This window comes from Camelus dromedarius, chromosome 5 (assembly GCF_036321535.1).
Source record: "Camelus dromedarius isolate mCamDro1 chromosome 5, mCamDro1.pat, whole genome shotgun sequence".
Classification (NCBI taxonomy): Eukaryota; Metazoa; Chordata; class Mammalia; order Artiodactyla; family Camelidae; genus Camelus; species Camelus dromedarius.
In genome coordinates this window covers 7,264,245-7,289,371 of record NC_087440.1, presented here as the reverse complement: position 1 = coordinate 7,289,371, position 25,127 = coordinate 7,264,245, and the positions used below count along the sequence as shown (strand labels likewise).

The 25,127-nt window shown below is 44.0% G+C and overlaps 1 protein-coding gene across 6 annotated transcripts in view; it reads right to left on the bottom strand.

Moving 5' to 3' along the window:
- Nucleotides 1–25,127, bottom strand: part of RORA (RAR related orphan receptor A) — a 699,387-nt gene that overhangs the window by 75,827 nt on the left and 598,433 nt on the right. Inside the window, exon 1 of one of the 6 annotated variants that reach the window (XM_064485547.1) lies at nucleotides 20,698–20,865. The exons of the other annotated variants lie outside the window; for them this stretch is intronic. Within the exon in view, the coding sequence (XP_064341617.1) occupies nucleotides 20,698–20,728 (31 nt within the window). The 5' untranslated portion in view covers nucleotides 20,729–20,865. Of the gene's footprint in view, nucleotides 1–20,697; nucleotides 20,866–25,127 lie in introns of those variants that run through there. 6 annotated transcript variants of the gene reach the window in all.

Genomic DNA, 25,127 nt, shown 5'->3' with positions numbered 1-25,127 from the left:
ATGTATGGCCCAGTTACTAATGAGTTAAGCAGACCTAACACAACACTTACAGCACTTTTTGATATAACAGTCCCTGTAAACTGTCCCGGCAGCACTCAGATGAAACACACGCAGTGACAAAAATTGTGGCAGAGGAGTAAGGAGACTTTGACTCTAGTCCTTAACCTGTCACTAGCTTATCCTGGGCAGGGCATTTCATCTCCCAGCGACCTGCTGTGTACAGTAAACAGACTGGACCAGATGACTTCTGAAGTCGCTGTATGTCGCATGTTCTGTAAAATGCCCAACCAGCTAAGGGACTGCTGTTTTCAGCTATGTCACCTTCCACAATCAAAATTCTGCTCCCAGCTGGGCAGTTCTCAACATTCACTGATCAGAACACCACACCAACACATAAACTGACCTCACCGCTCTCCTTGTTAAAACATAATATTCCATGTAAAAGAGGGCAGAGTGAGAGGGTGATTTATCTAAGCAGAGTAGTGCCCTAACTTAACCACACCAGGGCATTCTGCAGAGGTCACCAACCCCAGCAGTCCAAGATGGGGAGGGGGAGGCCCAACCTCCAAGCTCAGTGCGTGAGATTCCACAGGTCTGCCGAACACACACTAGGTACACCCTCCTCTGTTCCTCAATATCTGTCATCGGAACTTGGGGGGGCCTTAAAATGACATAGCCTAAGGTTGAGTAGCCTTACACGTAAAAGGCAGGTCAGCACAAAGTGGGTACAAAGGGGATTCATTGGTTGGGGAAGATGCCGTCCTGCCCTGCACAACGGCCCATGCAGGGCAAGGAGGGGAGAATGACTAAGAAATTCACATGGCAGCGGGAAGAACCCCACGAGAAGCCAATCACAAAACAAGCGTGATGTCTCATTGCAGAGTCAACCACACCTTTCCCAAACCCTTGGATAATCTGAGCATATCCAACCACCAGACACGCAGGGAGTGTAACTCAAAGGGCTTAATAAGCTCTATTGTTCTGCCTTTATCAAGGGTGGTCAGACAAAAAAAGTGGCATTTAAGTTATGTTTTAAAAAAATCCCACTATTTAAAAAAATCTATAAATAATATCAATAATAGAACTACACTATGGGGGGAGGGTGTAGCTCAGTGGTAGAGCACATGCTTAGCATGCACGAGGTCCTGGGTTCAATCCCCAGTACCTTCATTAAAAAGAATTAAGATAAATAAACCTTCCCCCTCATAACAAGAACAAACTACATTATGCAGCACTCAGCGATGGGCCAGGCATCTTCAGTGCGTTATCTCATTTAGTCCTCAAAACAATCCACTGAGAACGAAGTCATTATTATTCTTGGCAGACGAGAGCTGGGAGAGGTCAGCAACCGGTCCTATGAGAAGGGAGTTAAACCACCTCTATTCTGGATAAATCTGCCAAGTGCCAATCTTCAATCCACGAAGGAGAAGCAACCCGAGAGGCAGCTGGCAGTGACACATACTCGTTCACAGTGTGGGCCTCCGTCCTGACCAACACGTATTCCATGACCAAGCGCATCTTTAAATAAACGCGTGCTGCACGTCCAACTCAAACAACGCTCCTCCCTGCCGTCGTTACCCCGGCTGCGGCACGAGCCGCACCGGGAGGGGGTTTTTATTTTAACAAGCTTGAGTAGGTGCACGAGTGTGGGCTGAGCTTTCTGCTCGCTAGTCAATACTTGAAAGCTGGCTCCAACCTTTAATTTAAGCATTCGCTTGTAGCACCAACAGCGATACAGGGTTTCTAGTATCAAAGACGCGCTCCTCCATCCTTTCATGGCCCTGCTTCCGTAAGCAGCGTGATTGAACTGCGGCACCGCGGAAGCTTGTTTTCCCTCCTCCCGGCGGCGCCGGCCCAAACACGACTGCCCCATTCATCTGAGCGACATCGTAATGAAGTGCCTGCATCAACTTATAACAAGCAAAGTGCAAAAATCCATGGAAGGAGTCTTGTGCCGGGCGCCTTTCATGTATCTCGCAACAGCACACGAGAGGCAAAGTGTCCGCACGGAAACCCAAATCATACCCTGGAAGGGTTTTTTGCTACATCCAAAAGGCTCCCCCCGACACCCAATTCCCTGAAATGATTAAGGGAAAGGAAGATCCTGAGAACATCTGCTTGTTCCTAATGATCCCACGTGCTTTAAAAATGTTTGGCAACCTCCCTCGTGGCTTCTCATCACCTCCGGTATAAAGAACAACTCCCTTAGAACGACAGCCGGGGCCTTTCATGGTCTGAACCCCAGCAGCCCCCTCGAGCTGCCGCATCTCCTGCAGCCACACTGAACTACCTGCCACCCCTAAACTCGCCTCCCTCCCTGTCTAGGCTTTGAGACTTTTCACAAGCTCCACCCTTTGCTGGGAATACCTTCCTTGCTTCAAAGCTCAGCTAAGCCTTTGCCTCCTCCAGAAAGCGGTCCCTAACCCCTCTGTCTGCACACTCCTCCTGTGTGCTCCCCGCATGGCCTCCGTCACTCCAATCTGGCACTGACACTGTGTCATGATTTTATTTCCACCTCGGGTCCCACTGGCCTGGGAGCTTGCTACGTCTTCCCTCCTCTCTGCTTCTAGCACGTTGTACAGTACCTGCCACTCAGTAAATATCTGTTCATATTTTTGCCTACCTCACACTCCACCGCTGGGGTCTGAAGGAGCCTCCCCACCCCAGTTTGCACCCAGTCTCAGAGTCTGGAACAACGTCTCTCTAGGGGACTCCCCTGGTGCCGTGACTGTGGGCAGGCTTCCCCACCTCTGAGCGGGGTGAGAGGCTTGCAGGAGGATGAAATTCAGGAATCCATTTCACCCTGCTCCGCACAGAGGAAACACCTTAAAAATGACAGGCTTAGACTACGTGTTTCTGTTTACAGCAGAGGGCTGGATCGCGCAGAAATAGAAGCCGCTTGTGTTATATGCTGAGAAATGTCATCAAAGTGCCCCTTCCGTCAGCCTCTATCGGACTAGACCCATGTTTTTGGGCACCGACAAAGGCCTCTGTTAAAATGTCAATGTGCGTCAGCTGAGAGAAGACTGGATGAAGTCATTACCCCGACTTCAGATCTGTGTGCACGAGGTGTGCCATCCCCATGTGAACACAATGGGGGCGGCATTAATCACAACGCCTATTCAGTGTCTTCTGTGTGCTAAGCACCTGCTATCGGTGAGACGTCATAGAAAGCACCTTTTCCGAGTTACTTCCTACTTTCCCAAACCCATGTGAGGTCAATATTATTATTTTTGACTTTACGGTTGATAAAACTGCGGTGTTGATAGGTTACGCGACTTGCCTAAGATTCTCCAGCTGGTCTGTCACATTTCTGGGACTTAAAACTCATATACGGGGAATATTTTCCAAATCCACACTTACACCTAGGCCAAGTTTCTTGTATTCCTTCCTCATTCAGTTTCCACATGTCACCTGGAAGAGCCGGGAGAGAATGGAAGACAAGATGGAAACACTGAGTTTGGGGAGAGGGAAGCGGAGGCGGCGTGGAGACGGGCACTACCACTGAGCTGCTTGTGGTGCGGGCAGCTCCGCCGTCGGCTGCTGAGCCAGGAGACAACCGAGAGCCCGAGATAGGAGCTGACGGATTTTGAAAACACAGTCAGTGTGCTCAGGTCGTCCTTACCTACAGCCAGAACCTTTAGCAAAGAGCTAAAAAAGTGCACAGAAAATATTAAATCTTAGAGGAACTTCCTGTACCTATAACAGTATTACCATGTTTTCTGATTCACTTTCTTCTGCCTTCCCCCTAGCTCATTTAGAAGTCAATGTTAAAAAAAGAGAGAGAGAGATAGAGAGACATAAAGATTACTACTATGATGTAGTTACGGCCTTGCACGCATACTTGATGCATATAAAAGCCTTTAGTTTCCCTACCTTGAGGTCACAGATTCAATCTGGTGTTTGTGAAGTGGTGCCATGAAGGAATTGATACTAAACAAAAATATGTGTTAAATGACAGTGAAAAATCCCAAAGCCTGGGGTCTAGAGAACATTTTCAGTACTGTGAGTGTATTATTTCCAAAAAGGATACTAGAATGCCCCCACCTTTTAGTAAGCTTTTTCTCAAAGTGCAACATCCACACAGAAATAGGCCGAAGTTATAAATGTAATAAGCTTGATAAATTTCACTCTCAGACCAAGCCCCCAGCCCCCAAAAATGCCTTTTGGTTTTTAAGAGTTTTCTAGGCCTGGGTCAAAACCACTGAATCCTGCAAAACTTAAGGTATAACATTTCCTATTTTAAGTTCAGTTAGCAGGAATATGCTAGAAATTTAATAAAATGCAATGCCCAAAAGAGCCATTTTACTTCAAAGAGGATGAATTATCTTAGAAATTTGGAGGAAGTCTTGTTTTCTTTCTAACCGCAAAGTGGCAGGCAGTTAATTTTCCAACCCTTCATACAAAGGTGAGGGCTCCACCTTCCCCATCGCCTTGCTAAACAGAGAGGTCGCCATCTTTGTTCCCTCTCCCTCCACTCCCACTCCCACCATCCCTCCCATCATCACTGTGTGTTGTTCTGAAATGAGGCCCTCTCACCCTCCTTAGCCCGCTTGATTTTGGGCAGATCCAAGAGGAAATGAGGTGCTCGTTCCTAGCTCTGGGCCATTGCACAACCTCTGTTTACACAGCGAGTGCATTTCAGCCTAACCTTTAACTGGCTAATAAGACCATGCCAGGAGCGAGGTATCCAGATACCCTGACCCTGATCTGGCTCTGGGGCCACCCACTCTTAGTTATGAGAGTCAGGAGCAAGACCCTGGCAATGCAGGATGTGCCAAAAAGCATTTGCTCCCATGCTACTGACAGCTTGGTGATCAGAAACCAAATGGAATCAAGACCTGCATGCCCCTTGTTTGATAACAACAAAGAGGTCGATGGCCCAGCTACAAAGGGCAATGTAAATGTCTGTGTGTTGGATGCCAACAAAGCGATTATAAAATTAAGGACCAGTATTTGAGCACTGCTTTCTAACTGCACATTATTTTTCACAAGAAGTTTCAGGGAAGGTTGGACTTTCATATATTTAATTAGTATAATGGAACTGATTCTGCCAAGTGCATCTGAAGTTAGTCAAAGGCTTGCCTTCTTGTCACATTCTAGATGTGTTATCTGGGCAGAACTCCTCTCTCTTGGAGAAGGTCTAAGGGGACGTGAATGACGACGCTCGGTGAAGGTACCCACCACTTGGGTGGTGGCAGGACCCCAAAGGCGTTCCATCGCCACACACAGCAACAAAATTCCCCAAAGCACCCACACTAGTGGCAAAAATCTCCCAGCTACCAGGAGTTGGAACAGCTCTGGAAGTTGTACCAGTCGTATAAACTATTTTTTCCTTAGTGGAAGTCCAGACTGAAAAGACAAACAGCAGTAATTTACTACTACTTTTTCTAATGTGGGTTCACTTGATTAACGGTAAAAATTGTAAAGCCTCCAAAAACCACGATTTTATGCCAATCCTCTGTTTTATTAAAAAAGAAAACAACAAAAATGTAGCCATCAGCGATGGTCTCCCGTGGTCATTAAAGAAGACGACACTATAAAGAAACTGGGCTTTAGAAAATTTATTCTTGAATTTGTCTTTGAAAAAAGTGCTTAGTTTAATACATAACTCATGGTCCATCACATAAATCTGCCTAAAATTAAAGTCCCTTCTACTGTTTACCTTGTGTTTTGTCACAAAATTGTCTTTGTCTCCTAGAGGAAACTGTAGAGAGCAGTTCTCAAACTTTCGGTGTCTGGATTGTTTCATGCTCTTAAAAGAGCCTCTGTTTATGTGGGCTATGTATCAAAAATTATTGTACAAGGAAGGAAAACTGAGAACATTTAATGATGTTTGTTTATAATTAATTTTAAAACAACAGTGATACATTCATTATATATTAACATAGAGCATTTTAATGAAAAATTAATAAATTTTCAAAACAAAAAGGTTAATGAGAAAATGCCATGATTTTTGCTTCTTTAATCTCTGGCTTAATAGAAGACAGGCAGATTCAGTCAGTTGTGTCCTTTTAGTTGAAGTATGTGAAGAAAATCTGGCCTCACACAAATACGCAGCTGGAAAAGGGAGGAGCCTTTTAACAGCCTTTTCAGAGAATTTTGGATTTTCTTCTTTGATACTACACCAAAAGTCAACAAGCGGTAGTTTCGTAAAGGTTAGCTGGAATATGGAACCTAAAACCTTATCAGTAATTTTTTGGACTTGGTTAAATTCAAATATACTGGTCTACTTCGTTCTTTGAATGAATCTTTTACACCCATGCATATTTTTACAATAGCATGCATTGGTCATTTGGAAACTATTCATTCAATGAGTTATGTAGCTCTTCCAGATGTTGACATATTGCATTACCAAATTTCATTACCAAATGTGATTATATCAAGCAATCACATTCATTGATACCACCACCTACATCATCAGAATATTGCATCTATTTATTTATGTTATTGAAGTATAGTTGATTTACAATGTTGCATTAATTTCAGGTTAACAGCAAAGTGATTCAGTTTTGTATATATTTATATTCGTTTTCATATTCATGGTTTATTATAAGATAATGAATATAGTTCTCTGGGCTATATAGTAAGACATTATTGTTTATCTGTCTTATACATAGTAGCTTATATCTGCTAATCTCAAATTCCTAATTTATCCCTGCCGGGAGAAAGTTCTTTATATATTGAGATGCTGTCAAGTTCATGGATTGGGATACAAGTGTTTCAAAATTCTAATATTTGCCTGAAAGCTTGAACTTACTGGCAGTAAATACTGTCAACTATTTTTCTTGAAATGATGGGCGGACTTGGTTCCTTTTTGAGAAAACCCATGACATATACCTCCGTCTAAAGAACCACCGTCAGTCGCTCTAGTAAGCAAAATGGCATTCCATTCAAAAAGCAGCTTGTTCAGCTCTTAACTCAAACAGCGGCCCGAGTACTTTTCCCTGGAGATAACCACCCTCCTTCGGTGGGGAGCAGAGTGCTTTGTGTGCTTTCTCTCTGCTTCCCATTTTGTCAAAAAGACTTGTACTCCAGGGTCAAAATTTAATAAGCTTCATAATTTTTACTGCTTCATCAGGACAGTAATGGACTTGGTAATGTTTTGTTACCAGCAAGTCCATAGTCATAGCGAACATGAGCACTGCCTTGATTCCCGCCAAGGTGCCAGGAGTTCTACCCACCAAAGCTTTGGCGCTATTCACGCTGACGGTCCACACAGTAAGGAGGGGAAATCGTGCGTTAGTTTTACTCAAATAGTTTTAATCTCTTGGGACCCCTCAAAGGGCCTTGGGGACCCCTGGGAGGGGGCAGATCACAGGAGGAGGACCACTGCCGCAGAGGACAGTACCCGTATAAATCCACCCTCTAATCTGTTCAATGCTTGTGCCTTTGTAGGCTTCACGTAAAGAAGATTTAAAAGGTTTATTTCTGTCTCCACATTCCTGCCCTCCCCACTTAAAAAAAATTCCATTGTGGCAATTCAACATAAACTGTATATACAGAACAAAGACATTGCAGTACTCTGGATTTCATCCGCATTTTCCTCCCTAACAAAGAAAGCTACTCGAACAAGCTATTGGGGAAGACTACCATGAGCTACAGGAAATACGACATGCTCAGTCCGCCCTCAATCCCATCTAACTCCCAACCCTCCCAACCCTTTCACTTTGGGGGTCTTTTGGATTAGCTCTTAGTAGTGTCCTCTGAAATAATTGGGTGTCCTAATTCAGCCACATGCAAATTAATGCTCCCCTAAAGAGGCCTTATTATAATTTCCAACCCTTGATGTCTACATAATCCCCTATAGTTCTTTAACTTCTTGCTTTCGAACTTCTGTTTACTGATGCACTACTTTTGTAAGCTCAGTACAGCATCAATTAGCAACATAGTTGTGTTTATCAGGTCTCACTAGAGCGCTGAGAACGCTGCTTTGTATTTATTAATGACTACACAGAGCGCTACTATTTTTCAATCGCATTTAAAAATGAGTAAATTACTGAAGACGAACTATAAAAGAATTTCAAATTTCAAAGGCAAGCAAAAAAAAAAAAAGCACATTATTTCAAACCACCCATAATACTTGCATGGTTAATTTTATTTCCAATTTAATAACAAGAGAGGAGGGGAGGGAGTCAAATCCAGACTCTTCTTCCTGTTCTGCTTTTGGCATTCTGGAGTATACGCCATTTGACTTAGACAACTGAGGCAGAGAGCTGGTGATTAATTAAGAGCCAGTTTAACAGGTCTAAATTTCATTATCTCACGCACCTCTTAAGTAATGCACACCTGATTCAGCAAAAATCCACCCACAAGACTAATTTAAAAAAAAAAATTAAAAGCAAGCAAGAGAGAGAGAAAGAGAGCGGAAAGTATAACTCCACAAACTTAGGTCCAGTTTTATGTCAAGCATAATTCAAAACAACCAACTTGAAATGTATCCAATTTGCACTCTCTTATTTTGTGAATAATTCCCTGCACTCTATTCCGTGAACTTAGAGCTGCCGGCGCGCTGGAACAGAATTCACTACTTAAGGAAATGAGAGAGACCAATCTCTCCTGTGATGAATCTTTCCTAACCAAACTTAGAGTGATGGGGAGCAACCACAGAGCTCATTTGCCCTCCTTTTATATTCCTGGTCATTTATGAAATGAAGACGCTGATCTGCAAAAATCACTTTGCATTCAAGAAAGAGCTCTGGGAGCTCCCCCTGAGCATCTGGCTACGAGGCAGAAACATACCTCGGTGCACTTCCTTTGTCTTGCGCTCCCTCTTTGATGTGCAAGTCACTGGTGGAGTAAGCTGTGATCGCTTTGATGTTGAACTTCTAGACTTTATTGTTACTAGCATGCCTACAAGGAGAGCTGTCAGTCATTTCTTACATCTGAACAACCATGTTTCTTCACGGCACCTCTTTTACAAGCATCAATCCTTAAGTACATGTTTTTGCATTTCTGCTGATTAGCACACTATCTTTGTTGGGGGAGGGATGTGCTCAAATGTAACTACAGCACCCACATTTTCTGTAAACACCCTGAGGCGTCATCAGATGGCTGGTAACCAACCCTCTTCCACAAGAGAAGCTTGAGAGTAAAACATATTTCTACCAAATGAAAACATTCTGAAAACACTCGAGCCATCTTAACAGTCAAAATGAGGAGTTTAGCCAATATTTCCCCTAAGCAGCCATTGAAATCACATGCAAACTCCCAAGCCACTTTAAAAGGGATTCTGAATGCAGCAGTAGGGGGCTGAGAAAGTCTGCCAAAACTTTGAGACATCTTAACTCATATTAAACAACTTTGTTTCTCTGCAGTGGTGGAAACAAAACACTTCTGTTCCACATGATTATGCCTGTGATAGAAACATTGCTTTTGAAATAGATTTCTGCCAAACCAATTATTTTGTTAAACAGTATCATTTTCAGAAGGTGCTTGCTATCACGAACACAACTTAAGTCACAGGAAGATGGCGTTCCCTAATTTTACGTCTAAGGCGAACATATGGATGCATATCAACGTGTGTCCTATTTCTTAAATATACACGTGTAAAGTCGCCAATATGCTCATCCTAAAAAAACAAAAAAAAAACAAAAAAAGAAACTCTGTTGAAAAACACACGGCTCTAATTTCGTTTACTAGCTACCATCAGATTGACTTTTCAAACTCCTTTATCACTTCTGGAACTGCTGAGTATTATCAAACCCCATTGGGAGATTTCACACAAAAAAAGGAAATAAAGTTAAGGTGCTTGCATCACACCATGCTCGTTTATAACGAACTGCTATCTTCCTGAATAAATGTTTCAATAAAACCCAAGTTCTTACAGACACAAGGGCTCAAATGAGGAAGTACAAGGATATTTTCATGGAAGAGCTCAGCTCTGTAGTTTTCTTTTATAAGCTGGAAACACAGGAGACACACTGTTTCTGCTTACAACTGCAAACAATAAATTGGGAGTTGCTCAGTTTCTTCAGCTTTCTGGCCTGGAATATTTAGTAAGGAATAAAATTACTGTAGAGTGCAATGGTTAAGACTATTCCAGGGTTTCCATTTTTAAGCAACCTCCCGACCCCTAGCTGCCTCGGTTTTAACTCAACCATCAAAAATGGAAAAGGCTTTGGGCTAGAATTTGATAAATAAGGTACAACTGTAATGTACCAGAACTAAGTCTGGGCATATTTATTATTTAACGAAATTTTTCTTATTCTTAAAGTTATTTAAATAATTGGCAAAAAGTAATCACCTCTTTCTCCCTTGAATTTTCACTCCCAAAAGGAACTGATCAGCTGATTGAGGCAGCTACAGCAATTAGAGGATGAGACAAGAAACCAGACCTTTTCTTTTTCCCTTCTTTCCTTCCTTCCTTGTTCTTTTCTTTTATTGAAGTACAGTCAGTTTACAATGTTGTGTCAATTTCTGTTGTACAGCCTAATGGTTCAGTCATACATGTACATATATATATTATTTTTCATATTCTTTTTCATCATAGGTTACTGCAAGATATTGAATATAGTTCCCTGTGCTACATAGTAGAAATGTTGTTTATCTATTTTATACACAGTAGTTAGTACCTGCTAATCTTGAACTCCTAATTTATCCCTTCCAACCCCCTTTCCCCTCCAGTAACCATAAGTTTGTTTTCTATGTGAGAAGGTTGAGGATTTCTGTTGTTGTTGTTTTATTTTTCTGTTTTGTTATCATTATTTTTTTGGTGGGAGCAGGTCCATTTATTTATTTTAACGGAGGTACTGGGGATTGAACCCAGGACCTCATGCATGCTAAGCATGCACTCTTTCTTGGAGCTATACCCTCCCCTCAGACCTTTTTCTGTTTTAAGAGAAACATTTTCATAAAATGGGAAAGCTGGAGAAACTCACGCTGGCTATCAGGTCTAACCCTCTAGTTTTACAAATGGGGAAAGTGAGCAATCGAGGCAACCTGACAATTGTTGAGTAACAGATGTGGGACGAGAACCCACGTCTTCTCCCACCCTACACAGGGGGGTTTCTGCCATCCAATGCTGTGACCCTGTGCTGGAGATGGGTGACTCAAATGTAAAGTAAGGGTGTTGGACTTCAGAGGTTTCTCAAACAGAACCATCTGGACAGCTTTCAAAAATTACCAATATACTTGAGACCCATCTCAGACCAATAAAATCAGAGCATCTAAGAGTGAAGCCTGGGCTTGTGTTTTTCCGAAAGCTCTCTGGAGAGTCTTATGTGCAGACCAGGCTGAGGACTAAGAGACCAGATAACCTCTAAACTCCCTCCTGGGTCTACTGCAGAACGTTCGCCACCGGTTCGAAAGAATTCTTGGATTTCATTCCCTGCTGTTCATCCATCAGGCCATCAGCACTTCTAAGCCATTACAATCTTTATGTTGGCCGAGCTGCTGTCACTCTCTGCATTTATCTAGTTCATCTATATGTGTACGTAGGTATTATCTACCTCCTCCCACCAGAACACAGCCTGGCAGAGACGAGAGATGGAGTCTGCTGTGTTTGCCCCCAAAGAACCCAGCAACACATCTGCTCCAATGATGGGTCATGGTACTGCCATTTTCCAAAGAAGAAGGGGGCTGAAGTGGTGGTGTAGAAGGGGGTCGGCCCTCGTCGGCATCAGCCAGAGCAGCTCCACTTTTGTCTGTTTCACCAGACTCGACTCAAGTTGCATGAAGGCAGTGCTGCGCCGGCCTCGTTCAGACTGCGCCACGTGGGCAGATACACACCAAGCTCTGAGAAATGCCATCTCGTAAGTAGGAAACATTCACAAGCTTGCAGGGCTCTAAAACCTGGACTTTGTTGCTGAAAAAAGGCAACAAAGAAAAGGCATCACTGTTTCCGCTAGAGTTGGCCTTGACGTCCGAGGCACAGTCCCCAGCCTGCCCCCACTGGGTCGCCTCAGGGGCTCACTGAGGGCTAGAAGGCCAGATCTGTCTTGGGCAAGATTTATGCAGAAAAGGAATACAGCGCTGGGAAAGCATCCCAGGTACCTCCAGCACCAAAGCAGCCTCAGGGTCCTCTCCTTTTTGGGACATTTGGGGTAACAGGTTAGATGTCTGCCCATTTCTTCCTACACACGATAGAAAGGCCAGAAATAATCCGAAGAATATCTCAAATGTGTTAGTAACATCCAAACAAGAGCGGACATTGCTCACGGTGGGCACTTCTCCCACTTTAAAAGGAGACTGCAGTGGACCTGAAGGAAGGCTCGTGGTCACCTTAATATCACTGACCTTGTGAGCTTCCTTCCCTCCCTAGTTAAGAGGAGAGGGAGGGTTGGACCAGAGCAGCAGATTCTAAGCCTGCCAGATCCTCAGTCACCAAGGTGAGCGTTGACCAATTCAAATTCTTTGACCTCCCCCCAGACCATCAGAATCAGGATCTGTGCAGGTGGTGACGCACAGAGATCGGGCATTTATGTTTTAAACACTTCCTGGCTGACTGTGAAGATCAGTGACATTTGGGAACCACTGAGAGGTCAGAGGACCCCGCAGCCTGTCCAAGCTCCGATAGGCAAGGAGGAGGTTTCACAGAGGGACCGCAGGGGACCATCTGAATTGGAAACACCCGGAACACCTTGTGACTACTTGCCTTTCTGGGTCAGGAAGGCTAGACAGACAGAATCAGGGTCTCCCCGGGGGGGACCCAGGAATCTGCCTTTGTAACTCTCCGGTTTATGGGTTGCCCTCCAGAGTTTCAGAACCACCGCTTAGGCAGGATTTGAGAGCTAACCTATGGCTTATTTGGAAGGAAATCATGTTCACACGTAAATATAAGGATTAACTTTATCCAATTACATTAACAATTTTGTAACAGCGTGTTACAAAATCTCCTTTGTTTTAAATGGCACGGAGCTCACAGAAACTACAAACATATAAGCTCAATAGTCTTGAAGCATCCTTCTCTGGTTAAGCGTGGCTGCCAATTTCTCAGTGCATTTCTTTAAATGCTGATTCATGGCTTAAGAGACACAGCTGGGAGCAAGGCGTCTTTGTTCTATTATAAAAGCACACAGGTGGGACCCAAATAACCCAGCACACAGTAGGCACTTAATAAGTATTTGCTGAAACAAATTTATTTAGTTATTTATACCCAGTGTTCTATAGAAGATTTGACTGCAGAGAAATAAAAGAAGAAAAGAACCCCAACAACTGAAAAATGAAAATAAGATTCTGTGAAAAAGAGAGTATTTCTCATGTGGTGGAAGAGTCACACTTCTGGGTGGTGCAGTTTGAAAAACGGTTTGCTTCAATAACTGATCTGAACCCTAACCACAAGTCTTCACTTCTGAACCACTACCTTAGTTCTATGATGAAAAGGTTTAAGCAGCAGGTTTTCCTGGCTTTTTTATTTCCCCCTTCCTTGTTTTTCACTTAAAGATGCAATTTCATCTTTCCGGCAGGAACAAGTAAGCACTGTCCTCCTTTAAAATCTGGTGATTACCTGTCATTATTATCACCCTGGTTATTCTGGCTCAGCTCAGAAGGCTCGACTTCTTGAGCAATGCAAAATTCATGTAAACCTCCATTCTTCTTTCTCCAGTAGCATCAGTGACAAATGATATTTTGAAAAAGGAAAAGCAATACTAATTTATTTGATTCCCATGCAAAAATCAGATTGTGTCATGATTGTTTCACACTTGACCTATCACCGAAACCTAAGCACACAATTCACCCGTGTTATCTATTTATCCTAAAAGTTACACAAACAGATGCTTATCTCCACCTCGTGCAGTGTTTTAAAGTATCAGAGACATAATGTTCAAAAAACCCGTGTAACATGTACTTGATTTCTTCGGCAAATTGTGTGTACCTAAGTGAATAAAATGGTCTCACCATTAAGTCTGCATAAACCAGGGGGTTAATAGTTGTGCATCCGTTTAAAAATTGTCTTCTTGCCAGAAAGAGCTATGGTAGTTTACACCTTTCTAAAGGTTCACTTAAAAAAAAAAAAAAAGCTTTAGATTTAAAAAGGGAAAATGCTGAATTTCTCTGATCAAAATGACCGATAATCTGTTTTTAAAAATATTTGAGGGCAGAGGAATAAAATTGAGGTTGAAACTCTAAAAAAAAATTTACAAGGATTACCACGAAGGTCATCATTGTTTACTCACAAACCAAATCTCACTTATTCAAATTTCATATGGAGCCAAAGAGAATTTATACATCAGTTTTAATCTAGCTTAAGTTAAAAAAAAATTCCCTTATTTCCTTCCATGCAAACTTTTAAAATTCATTATCTCCTCACAGATACATTTCTAATAACCATGCAAAACAGTAAGTCACAGTTTTGAATCTGATGTAGAACGCCTCACAGCAATCGAGAAAATAACTCAACCTTTGACCTTCTCCACTAGCCTGATGGGAAATTCACTGGCACCATTAAAGCTTCTCCCTTTCCACGCGTACCTAACCACTAGAGGGCAGTCTTATCTCAGCGCTGACACTACTTTGGAGGAAAACTCATAAATGCTTCTCATGTTCCTTTAATTATTTTTTTCAACATCTTTGATTTTCTTGGATATTTAATAATCAACTTCAGTTCACCCAAAAGTATTCCTAACTAGGTCAAAAGTCCACTTTCACAAATTACAATGGTATTACAAAGGCTGGCCGTGAGATGGCTTTAAAGATACAGCCTAGCTTACGTAGCTTAAAAAAATTTAAACAAAATTTAAAATCTTTACTCTTTACTACCTGGTGGGTTGAGACGGATCCGATTCAATCACACCACAACAAGGACTTGGGTTCTACTTTTGGTACAAAAATTTCAAGAGGTTCTAGACAAACTGAAGGATGTCTGAGGAAGAAACACACTTCAAGATTGTGGGAAGGCTGACCCTGAAGAGAACAGAGTGGAGAAGGACGGCCAAGACTGACGGGGGTGTGTGTGCTTCATACTTAGTCTTCAAATAACTGATGCTCTTTCATATGAAGGATGGATTAAATGTGTTGTACCCAGACCCAAAAGAAAGACTCAGACTCAAGGGATTAAAAGTACAAAAGAGAAGTTTATGCTTCATATAAGAAGAATTTTCTTATTCAGGATAGAATAAGCTTCCTTGAGCGAGAGTGAGCTCCCCATCATGGGAGGTGTTCAAGCATAACCAGACAACCATTTGGCAGGAATGCTGTGGAGAGGAACCAAAGCCAATAGGGCGTGCATCTGAATGACATTTTAGGTTTCTTCTCTCCCTGAGACTCTATGAAATGATGTTCATTTTCTTGAGGCAAATACAACTCAATCCAGTTGCCAGAGAAATAAACCCCCATCAAGGGAGAAATGAGCTTTTGCAGATCTATCTCCTCGGAAACTTTGACTCGTCGTGTGATTTTCTAAAAGACAACAGATTTCTCAAGAATACGCCCATGATCATGCCCCGTAGCTGTCATGGAAACAAGCAGGACAGCACTCAAGCCCAAGGATTCATGAGCTTTCTAGCCACAGAGGGACATTAAATTTAGAAGACGCATTTGTGATACTCCCTTTGCCTACAGATACGTGGAACACATAGAGATAAGACTCTAGCTCAATTCTATCATAATGGAGATAGGTTACACAGGTTAGCTGCACCTCATGGTACATTCCATATTCTTTAGGAAAGTGACGCTTACATTTCACCCAGACCCTCTTACAACAAGCGGACTTAATGAAAATCATGGACGAAGAGAGCTAATGGTAAGCAAATAAGAATAACCCCATTTGTACCAAATTGATTTTATTAAATAGTAATTTAAAGATATTAGGCTCAGCAAAGCATTACATAATTGAATCTATTTTTTTCCCCTTATAAATGCCAGAGTTATAATTTCCACTAACTAGAGACAAAGTTAGATCCGGGACATGGTCACAGCTTCCTCCAGGGGAGGCAGCATGAAGACAGTAGAAATTAGGGCTCTAGTCCTGGCTTCACCGTGTTAACAGCTGGACGAGCTTGGCTGTGACACATAACCCCTGCGAGCTGCAACTAAAAACCATGACGGTGCCAGTGACTTTTCAGGGAGGGTTACATGAGACAAGAATGTTTGCAAGCCGTACAGCAAAAAAAAAATATAGATGAACATCCTTTCTCTATTTATTTACGAAATGCCAGGTAAACTTCAGAGGCAATGAAATCAAACACGAAAAGGGAAATCACTGGCAGACCTAGGGAAGAGGTTTGACGTTACCTTTTATACAAAGATTTTTAAAGTCATCAATGCTATTTACTTATAATATGGTGAGGGCAAACAAATGTCATTTAAAAAAGAAAATCCAGGAACAAAAGATTTCAACTTTCTTGCCTTTTGATAGCACTCTGACAGTGCACAGGAAAACCATGTTTCATCATGTCACAGACAACCCTGACAGATACAAACAGCTCTGACTGCAAATCTCTAAGTCCATGACTCAAAGGCTGGTGTGGCAGGGAGGTATCCTCAGCGGAGGAGCCAGAGGAGGGAGAGAAAACTGGTAAATCATTCCTCAAAGGGTCAATATGTGGTCTCTGAGATAGTATCAAATGTGAATTCACACCTGTGTTGTCACTGGTGGCCCTCTCCAAATGACCATTATGTTTTAAAGCAGAGAAACATAAACACAGTGTAGCTGCTAGTTCCGGGCACTGAATTATGGTTTTTAAAATGGGTAAATATGAAATATACAGGTTAAGGCAGCCTTGAGTTCTTATTAATAAACACTGAATATTTACAAGCCATGCCAAAAACATTGCTACGACAAAGTATTCATAGACTGTGTTCCACACAAGGGGTTTTATTCATCATTAAAAAAATTTAAGAGAATTTTAAGAAAACTCGACTCTACATCTACAACGCTTGCTATCTACATATCTATCTATCCATCCAGTAACTTTTTCTCCTAGTAAATGGTCATTTGAATATACTATTTTCTTAGGTGCCCCAGAGCAAGTTACAAAGTGGCTGGGTATTCTTGCAGGTGCTCTGAAATTATCTGCTTGCTGACCTCATCCATTTTATTGTGATTCACTTCGCTGAGAGGGAAAGGCAAGAGAAAAAGGAGTCTAGTGAGAACTACTAATATATTTACTGATATATCTACTAAGTATTAAAACAAACCTAAGATTTAAATCATATATATATATATATTTTTTTAAAAGGACTATGTCCATTTAGAAATTGTATTATTTTATAACTGGGCAGCATTAATGAAATTATATGGTATTCAATTCAAACCAAGGGCAAAGTGGTTTAGAGTATATTGCTTTGCATTAAGTGATGTGATTGAAATATATAAAAATCAAGAGGCTGCTCTCGAAAATGGTGCTTCTAAAATTCCTCCACTTTATACAGGGTCCGAACCCCTCACCCCTTCCCAGCCCCAGGGACAAATGGATCCAGAGAGCCTCTGCGTCGGCAGAAGAACCGACCTCTCCTCTCACTCTGCTCACTGCGACAGCCATTTGGGTTTTCTCTTTTCAAGATCCAGCCATCAACCGCTCCCAACACTACCCATCAAAGGTCACAAAAATGGAACTAAAAAATCCCAGCTAAGGAATGAATACCAGTGACACAGGGCTTAAAATAAGACGAGGCATAAAATTCAAATGTCGTTTGGTGAGGGCCAAATTCTTCAAAACTGTAACATAACATTTATTAGAGTTGGCAATACTCCTAATCACCCACATAGACAGTATTTTCAGAGGGGTAACATGCCTTGTATTTGCACATGAATCGTGCTGGAGGAAGAATCTGTTATGGGACGGACATTCCCCTTAAGCGTCCCTTCATGCTCAGCTCCATTTACACGCACACAGGCTGAGCACTCCTAGGAAGCAGAGGGGTGTCTCATCTGTGGAAACTGGTGAAGCGCTCGCGTTTCCTTTCAGCACTGGCTGCCGCCTGACATTTGGCCAAAGCACTTTTATGATGGGCAGAACAAGTGCTCCCCTGATTATAAATGTTATCACTGGCTCTCTCTGTTTGCCCAAGAAGCAATCCAAATGGCACTGGAATTCCGTTGTTAATTAAACTAAAAACAAAACTGAAGGATGAGACAAGCGTTGCTCAAATGAAGATTTATTACGTCTAAGCATGAACCCACTTTAAGCCTAAACTTATCTGACAACGAACGCAGAGGAAGGATTTTCTTCTTTGGAGAGTTCAAAAGGCCTGATTTAATGATGTTTAAAAAACATAAGGAAATCAGCCAACAAAGGGAATGTTTCTCTTTTATGGTGGCTTGTTCCCTCCTCCCCCGGCCACATGCATACACATACCAAAAAGCTGTATTGTAAAGAGTGTTTCTGTTTTGTAAGGAAAAATCTAATTATACCAGCTCGTTCTCATATGGAACCAATTTAACTATTAAAACTGAGAGGCGATAGGGAAGTATTTAATATGATTCTGGCCAGTTTTTTTTCCCCCTTAAATCTGATATGGAAATATTTATAGTATTCTTTGTTTGCTCACAACTATTTTTCTTCAGTTTAAATGTGCTCCAAAGCAAGATAATGCCATCCAGACACAAGGTATTATGATACTGGGGAAGAAATATTCTAATTGTCCAGATGCACCTCCCTCTCTCTCACAGCTGAGATTATAGAAAAACTGCATTGCCAGGACTTCTGAGATACTTTTCTCAAAGCACAATACTACGAATCTATTATCTTTTGGCAGCCAGAGGTCACTCCAAGACAAACATGTGGGCTTTTGGGGGATATGGTGATTCTATTACTAAGGGATATAGTATGGAACTTCACCTTGTACTAATTAAGAGAGACAAAAGCAAAAGCCTATGTACCTGGAAACAACAAAATTAAGCTAAACTATTACAAGGCACCTTCCTTACTGTCCGGTGGTTACTGTTCTTTAAGGGAAACAGTCTTAGCTTCCCACACTTCCCCAATCAACACCAACTATACTAATAAAATAGAATAAGACTAGCATTAATGCCGCCCCAAATCTACTTCACAACTTAAAGGGGGAAAAAATGGAACAAAATGTCAACTACAAAGGCTATCCAAGTCGTTTTACTCTCACAGAATTAATGAACCGCAGGAAATAGCATAAAAGTTTTTTGAGGGGGACGGGAGGACCATAAATTTCTTTTATGTAAGAAGTCGGTAAGAAAATCTTAAAATCATTTTGGAAAGACAAAAAAAGTTAAGTGCTTAAGACCGAGGATCACGGGGAGGTCTCCTCCCCTTTATCGGTTGCATATTCTCAAAATGATTAATTCCACTTCCCGCAAACCCGGGGGAAAAAAATTGCTGTGGGGACGTCGAATAGTAAGATTTCATCTCAAGCAGCTCATCTTGGCGTCCAGCGGGTTTCGGCCTGTTAATAATTAATAAAAGCGATGCCACCCAATCTCTAGCGAAGAAAGGCAAAGCTCGGTGATCCGAAAGTAAACCCAGGGCAGATACCGAAGTGGTGTCCTTCATCCAGGATTACAACAAACCCTCAGCCTAGCAAACGTTTAACAAGCGCCCGGCGCCAGCACCGAGGGGCTGAACCCACAGGGCAGTCTGGGTCTGCAAAAATGCTGCGCATTAGGGTAGCCCCGTCCACCGCAAACAGATGGGGCTCTAAATCCCCACTCCCAGCGGCCGGGTCTGCGAAGCCGCTCGGGCAGATTATCTTCCCGGAGGAACCTGCTGGCGCACAAGCGGACGGCGGGCTGAGTTTCTCCCGGGCTGTTTGCGCGTCTCGGCTCCTCCGGGTCGCGCAGGCGACTTCCTGCACACCTCCAAACTTTGGCTTTCCCATTAGAAACTTCCCTGACTTGCCATGGTTCCTTTCCTCCTCACCTGGGAGGACTTGAAGCCAGTCCTCTCTCCAACCAGTCCCTCCTGCCATCCCGCCACCAGCCTGGCTAGGGACTTCGGATCAGGGCGGAAGGCCGGGCGAGGAGGTTTGGCGGAGGCTTGGCAGCGACTAGCCCGAGCCCGCCGGCCCGCACAGTCGTCTAACCTCCGTCACTGCTCGCGAAGCTTGTGGGCAGAGAAGTTGCCTCCCCACATCCATCCACAACCCGAAGTATCAAGCAGGGGTGCGCGACGGCTGCGGGCGGCAGCCGAGGGAGTCTTGGCACGCTCCAGAAGCCCGTCTCGCTCGGGCCCGGGCGCTTTCGGAAGTGGCCGGGGCGGCACGCAGCGCGGACCCGACGCACTTCCCCGGCCAGCGGCCGCCTGGGCGCTCGGGGCTGCCGGGCCGCCGAAGGGGGAGGGCGCAAGGCCCGGGGCGCTGACCAGTCCCCAGGGATGACACCGCGCCCGCGCGCAAGCTCGGCCCAGCCGGGCCGCGGCGCCTTCTCTGCGTAGGCCGGAGCGGTCCGGGGTGCGGGCCCGGGGGATCCGCCGCGGGCTCCCCCGGCTTCCTCCGAGCTCCCCAGACCCTCCCCTGCTGGCCAGAAGCGCGACGACTCCTAGGAAACTTTGTTCGGGAGCCCCGCCGGGTGCCAAGCGGACCCGGGCGACTGACAGGAGCCGGAGGGGGCAGAAGCAGGGGGTCCATCCCCTGCGCCTTTGCCCCCAACAGGATGCAGGCGGATCCCGCGGCCGGGCGCACGGGGCGCCGCTGCGGGGGCCTAAAAAGCCCCGGCGGGGCTCCCGTGCCCAGCCCCGGGCAGTACGTGCGCTCGGGCAGGCGCGCCCACCCCTCCCCCTGCGCGCCCGCCTCCCCGCCCCCCGGAGCAGCCAGCCCACCCGGCCCCGGCGGGGCGCCCCGGCTCACCTTTCATCGCTGCGATCACAAAATACATCATTTAAGCCGCGGTGCGGAGTGCGCAGGGAGAGCGGATGGTCCGACCCCGGAGCCCCCTCTGCCGCCGCCGCGCCGCCGCCGCCCGAGCCACAGCAGCAGCTGCAGCAGCTGCCCGCCCGCCGAGAGCCATCCCGAGCCATAAGAGGCTCCATGTGACCGGCTGACATCACGGCCTTCGCTCTGTTTACACCGCGCCCCTCCGCTTCCTCCCCGGGCGGGAGGCGGGCGGCGGGAGGCGGGCGCGCCCCAGCACTGCGCCCCGCCCCGCCCCCGCGGGCAGGTGAGCGGCCGCGGCTCCCGGGCGCACCCCGGCCGGCGCTGCCCTCCCGCGCCCCCGGCCCGCCCGGGCCCCCAGCCTTCTGCCCGCCTCCCTGGGCACCTGTGGCCGCCCGGGCGCTTTCTGCCGGTAGCGCCCCGCAGATCGCGCGTCTGGCTACTTTCTCCCCACGACCCCGTGGGCAAGAGGGGCGCAACCCGACGCTACTTTTCTGCTCCCTTCCAGGATTCCCCAGAGGTGATACATGCGCCAACTCGTTGGCGGAAAAGAGTTGTTTGTTCGGTCTGGGTGGCTGTAGTCACCCTCATTTCCCACTTCCCAGGTGGCCCCAGCTCTTTTCGGAAGGTAGAGCCCCCTCCAGGGCCGTGGAGAACGCAGCCACCCGGACTGTTCCCGGAGTGAGGTGGGCGCCTCCTCAGCCTCTCCTGAGAGACGGCCTGGGAAGGAGGAACTCCGCCCACCCAGACATGGATAACCTTCATCACACCAACATCTAAGGTCCCGGTTTACATTTGTCCCTTCCCCCGGGACCACTGTTACCTGGAAGGAGAACAAATACTGCGTGTGAATCACCTAAATGAACTCCAGTTGCCAGCCGATTTGAGCCACGAATTTTCTAGGCTCTTCCATCTCCAGCAATCTCTCCAGAGGGCCCATATACAAGGCTTTAGTTTTTCACACCCTAAAAATTGGATGTTGTGGTACTTTGGACAGGGCGGGAAAAAAAACTCCAACCACCTCTAAAGGTCAACTTTGTGAATTTTAACTTGCAACTAAAACACACTTCCCTCCAAACTTTGAAGCTTAATGCTTTTTACTGGCCTGATGGAAACTTCAATCACATTGTTATTATCAGACGAAACTCTTTACTATGAATTTCATATACTTACATACCCAGAGTCTGCATTCTTTAAAATTTCGGCAGGCTTGTCTACAGTATTGAACATAGCAGAGAAGATGATCAAAAGCCAAGTTCGCTACCTACTCTTGTTCCTTCACACAGTTTCAATTCTGCTTTCTTTTCTGACGGCCTGTGTTTCTGTTTACAACTTAAAGTATTAGACGGTTATTCTTTGTTGCATTCATGGTAATTTAAACAAGGAAAGTCCTCGCATTTTCCCCCGTATAACTGAGTTGTTCTCGCCTCTGATTTGGGCTGTAATTTAAAACACATGGAGACAGTCAGCACCGGAAAAGCTAGGATTCAGACACTTCCACCCCCGCACCCAACGTCAAGGCAAAATTTACAGAGTACGCTGACTTAGAAGGTCAAAAAATTCATCGTACCTTAAATCAAGCCATAGATTTATAAAAGTCTGATTTAAGCTAAAGTCATTCTAACACAGTTTTTAAAGTTTTTTTTATCAAATAAAACCACAAAAATAAGAAATCATCAAAGTGTGAAGCCAAGACCTACCCATGTTAACTCAGCTGTCCAGCCGTAGCAAAATGGACAAGAGTTTCCAAAGAATTAAACATACCCACTGTGATGTTTACAATTATGAAATTAAATCATGCCACGTTCCCATGATGCAACTGCATCTCCTAGTGAAGCAACGCTCCTCAGTGACATTGACACGATCCTTCTTATTTGGTTCCTGAATTCCCTTGTCCTAACGACTTTAACAAGGAAGGGCAATGCACAGCTGTCCTGGTGGTAGGTCCCGGGTACAATTTCCTTTCCTTTGAAAGAATGGAAGAACGTCAGAGGCTGCATGTTTATAGGGACTTTCTTCCATCCTCACTGCAAATGAATCCAGATATACAACTCTGGAAATTCAGTGTTCCTTTAAAACAGTACCCTGCTTTAGAAAATAACACTCTGAAAATGACCAAATCCATTAGCTCCAGCCTGCCTGTCAGACATCTAACTCCAAGGTAAATAGTCTTACATTACTAGTAATCGGTATTTATTTCCAGACCATTTCAAATGAAATCGGTAATCGGGAATGACATGTAATGTGACATGTGCTCCTGCAATTACTAGTGGTAGAACCATTCATCCTATAGATGTGTCCCCAACAGGAATATAATCTCAGAATATTTATTTGGCATATTTACACATTTATTCAACAAAGACATTCCAAGGATAGTGGAATACTGACCTTACCCTTTAGAAATGTATTTCATTCTCACCCTACCACTAATGAGCAACAGAATTTCAGATATTAAGTCTTAGCCCTCCTGGGTGGCGAGGTGCTATTTGTAATCCATGCCTCTATTAAATGTTTTTTGTTTTTTTCATTTTTAACACGCCTTTTAACCCAGGGTATATTATTGTTCTTTATATTAACATTAAGCTCTTGGGAAACATTGAAAGTAAAAATGAGAGTTTTTTTTTTTAAAACTTGTTGAAATAAAAATTTTGTACAGAATTATGTCCTCAACCAAGTAAACCAGTCGGGAATGAAAGGATCCGTCTTTCACTTCAATACTACCAAACTGGAGACATAAATAATGCACACTTTAGGGCACACTTTTACCAACTATACATTAAAATGTAAGAATAATTATTTGGATTCCATTAAACACATGCTCATGGAGTACTTACTCTGGGGAAAAAACAGGGTTAAGCAATATACTCTTTCCATTTGAAAACTTTTCACCAAGTGCGCTAAAAAAGTTTAAAATAATACTGCTTCCATGAAGATAATTAAACAGGATGGGAATTCTTTACCATGAATGGGATTATATTACATTAATCTCAACTCAAATGTTTCCGTTGGCTAATCTCTGAAAAAGAAGGTACACTGCATACTTATAAACAGATGTGATTCAATTTGGAGTCCTCCAGAGACAGACCCACACGGTGTCCCTATGAACAGGGTTTCACGTTGGATCTGTCATTTAGTAAGGAAGTGAAGAGACACTTCTGATACCAGGCTGTTACAAAGCACCTATGACAAAAGCCTGCTGTATTTCTGCAGGGGTCTAGACTGGAATATAATCAGTAAATCGGCACCAATCTCCCCACTTTCAGAGGGTAAAGAGATGACACTTGACTTTACAAAGGTATGTTCAGTTTTCCACCAAACAGAACCTGATCTCAGGTACGCCACACGGAATCACACATGGAGTGCTGCTGGGGAGAATGGCAAAACGATGTGGGCAAACTTATCCAGAATTGGCGAGCAGCTCCTGGTACCAGGATGTTTTCAAAGTTGGCTGACGCACGTGAGACAGAGCATTTTGGCTCTGAGGTTCTGTCTCGCCCCGGCCCTGATTCTCTCTCCCCAGTGTGTGGCAGCTTGCTAATTCAATTAACGTCTTTCTAGCTGAACAAGAAAGGGATCAGTGAAAGGTTAATGTGGTCCTGGGCAGCTTGATTCAGCTGAATCCTTAGCCGCCATGGCATTGTGATCTGTAGGAGTTGGGCCATTCAGGCCGACACGAAGCCAGGGGACTAGGTCTCCTATCGACAGACAGGGTCAGATCTAGATAGTTCTAAGTAAGATTACTTGGGAAGCTACGGAGAAGGCACAAACTTACCTACAACAGATCACAGCCTTACTTAACTGAGTCTGGAAGAAGCCAGTATCTCACAAACATTTATAAACAGAATGAAAGAATATGAAAATGAATACACACACACACACACACACACACACACACACACACACACACACACACACACACACGAATGACTGGGACATGGTCCTGTACGCCAGAAATTGACACATTATAACTGACAGTACTTCAATTAAAAAAAAGTTTATATAAATGGAATAAATAATACTGGTAAGGCCGGACACCAAGGCCACAGAAGGTCCCCCTACCTATGTGTGTTAAGGGGGAGAGGATGAACAGATTAATATAACCTGTCTGTTTTATTCATGATTTTAAAGCAGATATAGATACAGATTTAAATGTACACGTATGTATGCATATATGTAGTCCGTGAAACACAGTGAAATAAACGGTATTTTGATGGCAAGAGACATCTTCAATTTTTCACACACACACATAAATATATATTTCACACTATCAGCCACATTTACTGAACACTTATTCTGTGCCTGGCTCTATACTGGAGAATCAAACAAGAACAAGACAGCAGGCCTGATCTTGAGGAGCTTCCTAATCAGTTGACCTTGGCTCTGAAAACTCTATGCAGAAGTCAGTC